This window comes from Citrus clementina, unplaced genomic scaffold, assembly GCF_000493195.1.
Source record: "Citrus clementina cultivar Clemenules unplaced genomic scaffold, Citrus_clementina_v1.0 scaffold_2, whole genome shotgun sequence".
NCBI classification, from domain to species: Eukaryota; Viridiplantae; Streptophyta; class Magnoliopsida; order Sapindales; family Rutaceae; genus Citrus; species Citrus x clementina.
In genome coordinates, this window is record NW_006262688.1 from 10,658,913 (window position 1) to 10,672,151 (window position 13,239).

The 13,239-nt window shown below is 32.7% G+C and overlaps 1 protein-coding gene and 1 pseudogene across 1 annotated transcript; both read right to left on the reverse strand.

The window, feature by feature from the left end:
* Positions 1 to 913: 913 nt before the first annotated feature.
* On the reverse strand, positions 914 to 2,200 carry LOC18051854 (probable O-methyltransferase 3). Its single transcript, XM_006446663.2, has 2 exons — positions 1,385 to 2,200; positions 914 to 1,216 (listed from the first exon to the last, which is right to left on the reverse strand). Exons 1-2 carry the CDS (start codon positions 2,168 to 2,170, stop codon positions 914 to 916), a joined length of 1,089 nt encoding a protein of 362 aa, XP_006446726.1. The 5' UTR covers positions 2,171 to 2,200.
* A 6,066-nt stretch (positions 2,201 to 8,266) lies between these two features.
* Positions 8,267 to 10,455, reverse strand: LOC18051855 (annotated as a pseudogene).
* Between the last annotated feature and the right edge of the window lie 2,784 nt (positions 10,456 to 13,239).

Consider the following 13,239-nt stretch of genomic DNA (forward strand, 5'->3'; position numbering starts at 1 on the left):
TTTATTTAAATTCAAATTATCGATTGTAATGCAATGATTAGGATAATGATTTCTTTTTTGTGCATTAAATAGTTGATTTAATGTAAGAATATCGTTTTCTATTATCATTGCCATTGTTTTGATAAATCCTATTCATAACCTTGCTTGAAATTTAAACCATTGATAAAACTAACATTTCACTGTAAACGCATTAGGAAAAAAAAAAGAAGTATTTGAATTGCAAACGGCTAGCTGAATGGAATACATCTGCTACCAAGTCAAGAATTAAATCCCTCTCTTTCCCCTTTTTTGGGAAAATGTTGGAAACTTCGAACACTCTCCATACGAGTGAGATAGGAAACTTGGAAATTTTTTCACTTTATGTGTACACGGAGATCCTTTGGTTCATTTCTTCTATTTGAGAGATTATCTAAATTCAATGACAATGTAGTGTGTTTTTCTCCGTTACAATTTTTTGACATCCTAGATGAAATCGAATATTAAAAATTTTCTAGAGACCTAATTATGTACGTAGGGCATATAGTATATATAGGAGGGACCAAATTATCATTCACATACCTGCTAAAACATATAAACAGTACAGAATGCTTTCTTTTTATTTATTTCACAAAATTTCCATTTCTTTAGCACACTCGCAATTATTACAACTTGGGTTCTTATTTTGTAACTAATATATTAGGTAAGTTACAACCCACTGGAGAATCCAAGTAAAATGAAGCTTATTACAACAATACATAAATAAGCATTTGATATTCACTTAAAAGATATAATGATAGGTAATGTCTAATTTAAATTTTAATTATTATATTTTTTTGAATTCAAATTTAGATGGTCTTCTAAATAAAATTACTTTGAAACTACTCGGTACTTTGAAACTACTCGGTCTGGTGGCCCTAGGGCCAAGAAACAAATTTTAAGGACAAACCTCAATAAGAGATCTTAAACCTAAAATGGAGGTAATTTTATAGTCACTAAACCCAGCATCGGCAAAAAGCTTGGCCCATTCTTTCTCATCTCGTTCTGTTCCGGTGGCCAAGACCATCATCAACATATCAAAAAAGAGTTGTGTTTCAGTAGACTCATCATTCCCTTTTTTATTCTCTCTCATCATGTCAATTATAATCACCTTTCCTTTCTTGCCATCGCTCGTAATTGCTTCCTTACATTTCTTAAGAATCTTCACGCATTCCTCATCATTCCAGTCATGCAATATCCACTGCTTGTCATCATCAATAATATTAGAATTTAGAATATTTGAAGATTCAGAATGGAAAATTAAATGAGTATATGATGTACATAAGTAATTCGAAATCCTTCTAGTATATATATTAATTTTATGCTCAAGAAACCACTTTAGTTAAACTATAAAAATTAATACGCGTACCTTGAGTACAACAGCATCAGCTGGGGGAATGGCCTCAAACATGTCCCCTCCAACATATTTAAGATTGGCCAAATCGCTTTCGAGGCCATTAACCACATGCGGCAGATCAAAATCAGTGCATTCCAAATTTGGAAACGCTATAGCTATGGCCTTGGCCACAGTTCCCGTGCCCCCACCCACATCCACTAACGAATTCAAACCTTGGAACACATCCTTACACTTATGTATCACCACTCTTGTTGCCAACCGCGCATCACTTGCCATGGCTTCATTGAAGAAATTGTTAATCTTTGGCTCGTCCCCAGCATACTCCCAAAAACTCTTCCCATGTGCCGTATCAAACGGCGCAGGATCGTCGCTTTGAAACCAAGTGCTCAGTTTCAGCCACGGTGATAGCAAAATAGGATCTAGCATGGCTTGCAAGAAAGGTGTCACGCTTAAGGGGCTGTCTTTTAGGAGAAGTTTAGAAGCATTTGTGAGAACATAACCTTGTTCTTCGTCATTGTTATTTCGGCTGCTATTTAGCGTTTGCTGTGCAAAGAAGCCTGAGTGGATCAGAATGCGCATCAAGCGATACACACATCGGGTTTTTGATGGGTTTATTGTTAGGGCACTAACAAGCTTGTTGAGGGTCATGGGTTTGCCATGTTTGTTGATAATATCTGGTATGCTTAATTCAACAGCGCATTTAAGTGACATGGAGTTTATGAAATTGAAAATGTGATTCCAAACATGAGCTTGAGCTTCAAGTAGCTCAGTATCGTGCTCTCCATCGATCAAATTCATCCTTATTAGGCTAAGTAGGGTTAATTGATATTTGATGCAAATCAATGGATTTGAGCTCTATATATAATAGCGAAAGAGTCATATATACTATTAGGACCCATTTGATATTAAAGTGTTCTTGTTTTTATTTAAGCTCTTGTAAAAAAAAAATCTATAATTGTTAAATAAAAGTTGATGGTGTAGGATAAATATGACTTCTAAATAATAATTTTAACAAAAATAATAAAAATATACAGATTTTTTATCATACAAGTGTGGAGAAAATTAACTCAGTTTTCAAAATACAACAACAAATGTTTACAATATACTTTAAAGATGCAGTTTCAAATTATAACCACCTGACTACAATACCAAATAGACCCTTAATATGCGTTCATAATAATTTTCTGTCGTGCCATCCAAAAGAAAAGGCGTTGGAGTGTTTTAAAAAACGTTTTTCTGAATGCATCTAATTGCTAACTAAATTAATAACTTGCTAAGGGTTAAATTCAAAGAAAAAGATGGGGATCAAAGAGGTTGTGACAAAAATTATTGTGAAAAATTAATTTTTTATTGCCACGTGATTCACGCCATCGGCCGAAAATTATTGCAAGATATGGCTCAAATATACGTATTCAGATCTGCTAAATCTTGTTATCCAAATAATAAAATTAATTCAGAAGACCCACTTAGAAAATTAATTCTGTTAACATCTCGCGTGCCTAATCATCGAAAAAATATGCAACTTGCAGTTTGGGGTAAGGCATTATTTATTCCATCCAAGACGTCTAAGGAAAAGAACATAATTGGAGAAAGAAATATCATGTTGATTATAAATGCTTTCGGAATTAGGCTACAAAGAGAATCACGTGAAGTGAAGTAATATTGAGTGTTTCCTTAATTAATAATACAAACGGACACCAAATCTGAATTATTGTGCTTTTTTTTGGGATTGAAGTGCTGTAACTTTACAATTGTTGTGAAAATAAATTATAATTATGAAATATAATTTAATAGTATGTAATAAATATAATTTTTAAATAATAATTTTGATAAAATTAGTAAATATATAATAAAATTTTCATCATACGTATGTAAAATTAAATCAATTTAGCTTTCAAAATACGGCAGCTAATATTTATCAAATATATTAATACTGTAGTTTTTAAGTTATAACTGTCCAATTTCAATCTCAAATAAGCCTTAAGTATAACATCTCTAATTGTAATCTTGCTGATTCTGAGGTGATCTTGAATAATGTGTTAGTTGTGTCCCATGCTGTACATGTAAACAACAATCACTTGTACTTTCTAAATATATCAGCCTGCATGTTTTTCTCAATTGCAGGAACCTTCTTGTTTCCTTATTTGACTTTTAAGTCTGTATCATAGAATTCTCCCCGGTAATAAAAAATAGTTAATTGATTTAAAAAATAAAGCATATGTATGATGTCAAATTATCTTTAATTATATTAAATATCAACAATATCCTCATTGTAACCATTACATCTCATGATAAGTAACGCAAAAAATGACACATCGATGAAGTTTTTAAGGGTGGGACACTGTAATTTTTTTCCACGACCTTGTTAACATAAATATTTCTTTAATATTGATTTTGATGATAACAAACTTGATTAAGATTGTTTCAAAGCTCAAATTATTCTTTCATATAGTTTTCATACTATAAAGGCTTCATATTCAATAAAAAGTAATTTTAGGATTTTCATGTTAATGATTTAAATTGAAAAAGGTTTGAGAACTTTGAAATTAGCAAATATTGCTTGAAATTCTGAAAATGGACTTATTTGACAAGTTTTATAAAATTTTGGGTCATAATATAATTTTATAAAGTTTGGGGGCCAAAATATAATTTTACAAAAATAAGTTCACTGTAGCAGTCATTGTAGAAAACGGTGATCCTACAGCTTTATAACAGCTCGCCGACATCGAGCAAAAATGAAGATTAGCCTCTGGACACTAACGACGTTCTGACATCTTGAAAACGGCGATCCGACAATTTGAAATTCAGCCCAACAGTCATATTGACTAGTTAAATGGCGATCTGACATCTAATTAACGGTGATCTGACAGTGAGCAGAAAGTCAATAACGGCTAGTTTCCAGCTCTAACTATAAATAAACTCAATCAAATTCAAACAAAAATTATTCCAACAATTATCATTGAGCAAATTATTGAGCGTACAACTTTCATTGAGCCTAAAATTCTTATATTCATTTCATTTACTCACACTTTGGATTTTTATTTGTAATCAAACACATTGTGTGAGAGAGATTTATTTTGTAATATTCTTTAAAATCAAATTGTGAGATTGTAAGTGTTGGGATACACTTGGGTTAAGAGATTGAGGATAATTTCTTATTGTAAAGGTTTATTGACACCTTGAAAGTTAATTGTAAGAGCGGTTGAAGTCTTGGAGGGTTGCTCAGTGGAATCCTCAAGCCTGGTGAGCTTGGAGGCGTGGACGTAGGCACGGTTAGCCGAACCACGTAAAATCACGTGTTTGATTTCTCTTCTCTTCTCTTCTCTTACTCTTTTATTATCTTGCTTGATTAAATTTATTATTTTTGTTCTTATTAAGGCATTAGATTTAAATTGTCGTGTGCTTTGTTTTGCATAAATTTTGATAACCCAATTCACCCCCCTTCTTGGATTGCTTAGATAGTATTTCAGACCTATGCCCAAATAATTTAAAAACCAATACTTTTTGAAATTGTGTAACATCATCTTGTTGGCAATATAAATTGAAATCAAGTTCATGGCCCATGACCTTCAAGTACTGCAACAAAAATGCTCCACAATCACCACTAAAAAAATTCATATAAATCAATTGTTAGAAATCACCATTCTTATTGTTAAGTCGAAAAAACAATACACACACACAAACACACACACACACACACACACACACACACACACACACACACACACATACATACATACCCTGATTTTTGATGCGGACTGTTACATACTTGCATGATTTGGCTCATACAATGGACTGCAATTTAATCATGTTACCAACGCAAACGGCCAATCCTAAACCACATTTTCTTCTCATCAGTCTTCACTTCTCTCAGTGGTATGCTGTGGAGTAACTGAGCAGAAACTTCAACTCTTTCACATCCAAAAAATGACCGAAACAAGAATGCCTAAAAATACTTTTTTGCTCCTTAAAGAGTTTATTTTTTATATCCTCCTCTGCATCTAGTGATGATCGGTTAGAAATCTTGGCTTTAAAGTTTTCATATTCCTTGATTTTCGGTTCCATTTGCATAAACAAAAAGAAAATATTTGAATTATAATATAAATACAAATAAAGTTGCATAATAATAAATTCTAAACCAATCAGAAAAATTACACGCCATTCTGGTCGAGAATAATTTTCCTTACACGATTACAGTCGATTAAAGTATCCAGTGCACGACTACAGTTGACTAAAATATGCATTGCCCGACTACAGTCAAGTAAAGTATATATTACACGACTACAGTCGAGTAAAATATACATTACACAACTAAATTTGAGTATAGTAAAATCATTACACGACTACAATCGAGTAAAGTATTCATTACACCATTACAGTCGAGTATATAAACCATAAATAATTCTTTGCCTCTATGGAAAATAAAGTAATGCATAAAAAAAATTATTCTTTGCCTCTATAGAAAATAAAGTAATGCATAAAAAAAATTGTCTTCCTAATAGATTTATTAGATCAAACGGAAGGATTATAGTAAAGATGAACGAGTAGCCAACATCAAGGCAAAACAAAATAGAAAAAAATAAGTCCCTCGTAAGCATTATCAAGAACTCTCCTATTCATTTCTTGCCAAATAACCTAAATAAAAGCTGCACGATATAACTTCACAAAGACTTGGCTTTCTACCGTCCAAGAAAATGTAATGATTATTCATAAAAAAAAAAAAAAGGAGGCATAGGAAGTTGGAATCACTTGAAAAAACTTCACTGCCTTTTTGTTAATACAACACCCTTAAACATGAAGCAATTGACAAATGATCAATTTTCTCAATCCTTTCTATATACACAACACTCCATTTAGGCGAAAAATAAGCACTAGATGTACTTCTTTGTAATATATCAAAAGTGAATCCTTCCTTAAGCCACATATGAAAAACTTGGAATCTTACAAGGAAAAAGTGTTCAGCTTCAGCTGCATTTGTACTGGTAATTATAGGAAACAATTCCTTATCCTAGGGTTTGAAGCACATCGGATTTTGATCTTCACACGAACGGTTAAATATGCATAGAGTTGTGTAAATAAATATTACAATGTGAAGGATTAAAATTAGTAAATTAAAAATTGTTAGCCTATATGGCTATAAATATTGATTTTGATGATATCAAACCACATATTTTGGTTAAGGAAAATTGAGAGTAGTTAAACAAAGATTTATATATTGTGCTTTTATAATAGGAAAATGATTTTATGGAGTTAAGTTTTTTTTCAAGTTATGAACTAAAATGAAAGAATTTTACAATCTTTGATTTTAATAAATATTGTTTTGAATTTTGGATTTAGAATTTTTTGAAAATATTTAAATCTTTTGGGCTATTCTATAATTTCACATAGTTTGGGCAATATAATAATTTCAGAAAATTTTGGGAATAACAAGTATTATTTTAGAAATTCTAAAATTGAACCTATTTGCAACTATTCATAACGTTTTGGGCTATAATGCAGTTATGAAAGTTTTAGAGTAAAACTGTAATTTTAGAAACCATTTCACTGTAGCAAAGCGGCTAACCGGATGTTATAAAGCGGCAATCCAGTTATGGGCAGAAACTCTCTGGAAAGAAAGAGGCATACCGGATGTGCAAAAATTCAAATTTTTTAACATAACGGTAACATGAAACGGCTAACCGGATTCACAAAAGCGGCAAGCTAGTTATCACCAGAAAGTCAATGACGACTAGTTTTCTTCCTCAACTATAAATTGGCTCAAATCAAATTCATTTTAGATAAGACAACCATTGATATTTTGAGCAATTTTCTGCAAATCTAAGAGCATAAACTTTGTATTCATTTCACTTATTCACACATATTGAGCTTTCATTTGTATTCAAACACATTGTGTGAGAGAAAGTTTTGTAATTCTTTTTGTAAAATCAAATTGAGAGGTTGTAAGTGTTAGAATACACTTAGGATAAGAGATTGGGAATAATCTTTTGTTGTAAAGGTTCATTGACACCTTGGAAGTCAATTGTAAATGTTTGAAGCCTTGGGAGGCTTGGATAGTGAAATCCTTAAGCCCGGTGTGCTTGGAGGCGTGGACGTAGGCGGAGATTGCCGAATCACGTAAAAATCCTCGTGTTTGTTTTTCCCTTCCCTTACCCTTTTATTTTTTTGATTTATTGAATTTATTGCTTTCGATTTCATTAAGGCATTAGATTGAATTATTGTGTGATTTGCTTACTTATTTTTTAAATACCCAATTCACCCCCTTTCTTGGGTTGCATAACTTGTAGTTCAAAAAATCCAGTCAAAAAATTCCATTGATGATTACCTCTTGAAGCAAAGCTAAAACCCACCGTGGGTTTTGCATAAAATTGTCAAGTTGAAGTTTAATTTTTTAACAAGATATTCAAATTAAGGTAACAAAAAATAGTGCAATAAAACCAGCATATGCTAAAATCAATTGTAGATGTGGTGACTCACCTTTAATTTGGCCAATTTCCCTTTAAAATAGCAGATTTGGGTGTTAAAACAAACAGCAGCAAGAGTGCGAAATACCAGCAGTAGAAGCATCGTCGGTGTTCACTTCATCTCAAAGCCCACCGGAGTGACTTCACCGGAGTTCTTGGAGAACGCTAGTAGTGAATGATAATGCTGGCTGGTCGTGAATGAAATTTGGGGGTTGCAGCTTGGTTGTGAATGCTTGAGATGATTTAGGTTTTCATTTAGGGTAATTTCATATTTGCACTTTAAAAAGGGCATATGTGAGGAATTTTGGAGTATGAGGGTATTTTTAGCTAAATACCCGATTTTGGGGGTATGGCCAGGGCAAATCCTTGCAGATCCTTACACTTCAACGGCTCACTATCAGTATTGGGATGACACAGGATCTTCTTATCAGGGTTAAAGCTCAATAAGAGACCTCAGACCCAAAGTAGAATTTATATTGTAATGGCTGAAACCAGCTTCTAAGAAGAGCTTCTTCCATTCTTTGATGCTCTGCTCTTTGGCCACACTGAATAAAGACATCATCAACATTTCACAGCACAATTGTGTCTCGGTTGAGTCCTTGTCTATGCTTTGATCTTCTATGACCATGTCTATGACAATCACTTTCCCTCCTTTATCTTTGCTCCCGGCAATAGCTTCTTTGCACTTCTTCAATATCTGCACGCTCTCTTCATCACCCCAGTTATGCAAAACCCACTTCATACATATATTTTGTCATATAAATTTAATTAACAAGTTAAAAATCTTGGAATTCTGTTAATATATAGAAGGGATATTATCATTTTACTACCAAAGTTTTACTGACATATCATGTCAGTACCAAGATTTTCTGAAAAGTGCATTTTACTACCAAAGTTTTGCGCCGTTATCAATTCACTACCATTCCGTTAACAATGTTAAAAATTTACTGATGTCATAAGGGCATCAAAGACATTTCCAGCTGTAAGAGTAAAATTGTCTGTTAATTTGATAGATAAATTATTATTTTACTACCAAGTTTTTAGGGGAATTATCATTTTACTACCAATTTTTAGGAGAATTATCATTTTACTACTGAATTTTTAGGGAATTATCATTTTACTACCAAACTCTTGGGGGTAAAATCGACTTTTAACTCAATTTCCGTTAAACATTAACTTTTTCTTAACAGAATGGTAGCGAATTGATAACGGCGCAAAACTTTGGTAGTAAAATGCACTTTTCGGCAAACCTTAGTATTGACATGATATGTCAATAAAACTTTGGTAGTAAAATGATAATTTTCCTATATAGAAAGACAGTAATACTAGATCTACAAACTCTTTGTGCAAACTGATGTAGTATAACAAAGTTGATTTGATAAAATAAAAAAAATAAAATAAAAAATAAAAAATTCCACATGATGTATGTAATTAATTTTCATTAATATTTTATATTTGAATGAGTCTATTTCAACTTGATTTTTTTATAAAATCTTTTACTCAAAATTTGAGCCATTGATCTTATGCAATACAATAAGGGAGGAATTTTGACATCATTAAATGTTATTTTGACATTCAATTTATCTAAAATTAGATTGTATAAAATAAATAATTCAAAATTTTAAGTAGAAAATTTAAGTTAAAATAACCCCACTCTATTTTCTTCGACCAAAATTGTTATATATGCGACTGCTATTTGTAGAATGAGGTTATGACTCTGTATATATCAGTATTGAAACATTAATATTTAAGTGGGAGAGAAAATAGAAATCCTATTATTAATCAATTTAATTACCTTGAGCAGAACTGCATCTGCTGGAGGTATTGCTTCAAACATGTCGCCTCCAAGAAATTCCAGGTTCTTATTAGTCCCCTGCTGCTGCTGCAAATTATTATCAACGACATGTGGGAGATAAAAAACGATGCATTCCATTTCAGGAAAAGCTTCTGCGATGGCTTTGGCCATAGTTCCAGTGCCGCCACCCAGATCAACCAGACACTTCAGCCCCTTGAATACCTCCTTACAATCTTTAATCAGGACGCTTGATATGAACTGAGAGTCAGCCATCATGGCATCATAAAAGACGTTCTTAAATTTAGCTTCTTGAGCCAAAGAACCCCAAATGTCTTTCCCATGCGTTGACTCAAACACTGTGAGCGTAGAGGGATCATCATTCTTGAACCAAGAGCTCAAGAAATTGAAGGGAGTCGTTACTATAGGATGGGTTATCAAAAACATAAATGGTGCGGCCCTCAAGGGCTCATCCTTTAGGAGGAGTCGAGAAGCTGGTGTAAGAGAATAATACACTTCTGATTCGTCTTTGTCAATTTTATTTTGTTGAGCAAAGAAGCCAGAGTGAACTAGAATCCGCATAAGGCGTTGAATGCAATGAGCTTTGTTTTTTTTTGGATATCGAGTGCTGAAGCTGTCTGTGAAAGAGTCATGGGCTGGCCATGTTTGTGAATAACATCTGGTATGCCAAGTTCAACGGCACATTTTAGTGACATGGAATTAATGTAATTGAAGGCACAATTCCACACCTGAGCTTGAGCTTTAAAAAGCTCACAGCTGCTGCTGCTGCTGCTGCTACTCTCTGCATTAATCATAGGATTCATATCCATTTCAGGCTATTCAAAGCTTGGCGAACCCTTTAAAGATTCTTGTCTCTTTATATAGCAATTGATACTATGTAGTATCTAGTGGGATTAGTTGAGAAGTTTAATTTGTAGGACAACATGTATCTCAAATGTTTTTATCCGAGCAGTGAAATTAAATCAACCAGAAATTTACAACAAAAATAATTATAATAGGTCAAAAGGGGCATGTAACAATAGATCACAAGACATGCATAATCTTTTTTATTGTACCATATTCCCCAAGACTTCAACTATTTTACTATAATGCTTTAATTCAAATAAATTTGGATTTTGAAAGACCTAATGACAGTGTATGCATGTATATCAGCACTGGGTGCCACTCCTGTCTCTCTGTACAATCTGTCATTAACAAGAAGCGAGCTTAAATATTGTCAACGTAGTATATGAATTAACTGTTGAAAAGTCAACATGCATGATCTTCTAGCTGCAATATTAGAAATATTGATGAAGCATGTGGCTGGAATCGTGGAAATTGAAGCTAAATGAGTTGGTGAAGCATGTGACAATTTGACAATTTCATAACGACTTTGACAAATTGGAAAAATTGACTAAATTGTAGGTGGGCAGCGAATGTATAATAGTGCAAAACGCTTCCTATAAATAGATGGAATTTTTTCATTTGTTGAGCATCCCAAAAAATTGAGTGAATAACAATTCATTTGTAGAATTGTTGAGAGTGAGCAATTAGAGAGTATGAGCACTTGAGAGATTTTTCCTTTCAAGTGTGTGTGAGAGTACTGGGTGTATTTGGGTTTTAGGAAATGAGATTTCTACTCAAATATTGTACTCTGATAATTGTTAATAATATAATTATTTTCTCTTCCTCCCATGGACGTAGGCAAAATTACCGAATCACATTAAATTTTGTGTTCTTTATTTTTTTGTGATTATTTAGTGCGCTTGATTTCACATTTTACGCACAACATTAACTCCCTTCTTTAACTTCTTGCCATTTGAGGAATTTTCAACTGCAGGCATTATAGATTAGCCCCCTGATTTACATTTTTTTAAAATAAAAAATTATATAATATTTTATAATTTGAACGACCTTGATGCTCGATACTCAATACCTCGTTTTATGTATTAGTTATTTTTTGCCACCCCCCATAAGAATCAACAAATGTTACTGTGCACCCTAATCTTTCGGCAACTATCACCGCACACCCATTCCGTTAGAAATTACTGTTAACCTTAACGATTTTGTCAGACATCTATTGAAATCACCATAATGCCCCCATATAAATTGAATTAACTGCAAGTACTAAATGGCCCATACATTTTTAAGGGATTATAAGAATATATTAATTGGCAGTTGGCACTTTATTTTCTTCAAAAAAAGATAATTATAGAATGTGTAAAACAATGTTAAATGTAAACCGAAAATAATTAAAATTAAATTAAAGCTATTTTTTTAAAGAGATTAAATTAAAACTAAAATTAATTGGACATTATTAGTCCTGGAACCAAAACCCAGAAGACATCTCCAACTCCAAGCTCCAACCTCATGGCAGTATTTATAGCAATAACCAAATTTCTGCTTTGAAAGCACCACAAACAACGACATAAACTTCCAATTTCATAGCACAATCAAAATAATTTATATATCAAACAAACTGTCAACTACCCAAACCTAAAAATCAATGAATAATAACATGGAAACCCTAAAATTTTAGGGTTGGGATTTTATAGTTGCTAGTCACCATTGTTGGTGTTGCATTAGTTAGCAGCAACCCATGACTCTTTGAACTGCTAGAAGCCTCTCGGTCTAGCGTCACGCTCCTACTGCTTGTTTCCACCAGGAAATGGACATTTGCTGCGGTAGTGCAATTGGTTATGTGACCCTTGTGACGTCGATGCTGGGGAAAAGCGAAAAACCTTGTTGTGGAGCGTGAATGGAGAAGGGAAGAAAATGAGCACTTTGTTGCGGAGTGTAAATAGAGGAGAGAAGATGGAGCGTGAATGGAGTCATGGAGAAGGAAGAGAAAAAAATAAAATTTTTCTTTTTTTTCTTTATCAATCCCAATAACTTTACTATTTTACCCTTATAACAGTTAAGTTAATAGTGATTTCCAACGGAATGGGTGCGTAGTGATAATTGTTAAAAGATTAGGATACACGGTAACATTTGTTGATTTTTATTAGGGATGGCAAAATCCTCCACGGGTTTGGGGCCCCATGGAGCCCCACCCCAAATGGGAAAAATTTTGAATAATTTTTGGGGAATGGGGTGGGGAGTGGGGGGAAAATAATCCCCAATTTCTTAATGGGGTGGGGTTTGGTTTTGTACTCCCCACCCCACCCCACCTCAATCCCCATTATATATAAATATGTTTTTAATTTTTATTTTATCAATTATAATATCAATTAATAATATTTTTTTTTAATTTTTATGCAATATAAACAAGATATGAATGAAAGAAAATCCTATAATATATTTCAATTCTGAAACATTGTTATATTTTCTTTTCTCTTTTAAGGTGCTACGCTCTTTAAATATTTTTCATTTTTAATATTATTTTAAGATATTGTTTCAAACTTTTAGATTTTTTTAAAAAGAATTTAAATACTTTATAATATGATGATGAATTTATTTTAAGTCTCTAATTTTTAACTTACTAAAATAATGTATTTATACATATTATAAAATAGATAAATGAGGAATGATGTGGGGATGGGGAAATCATTCCCCACATGGGGATTCTCCATCCCCACCTCACTAAATTTATTAAGGAATTGAGGTAAAAATTT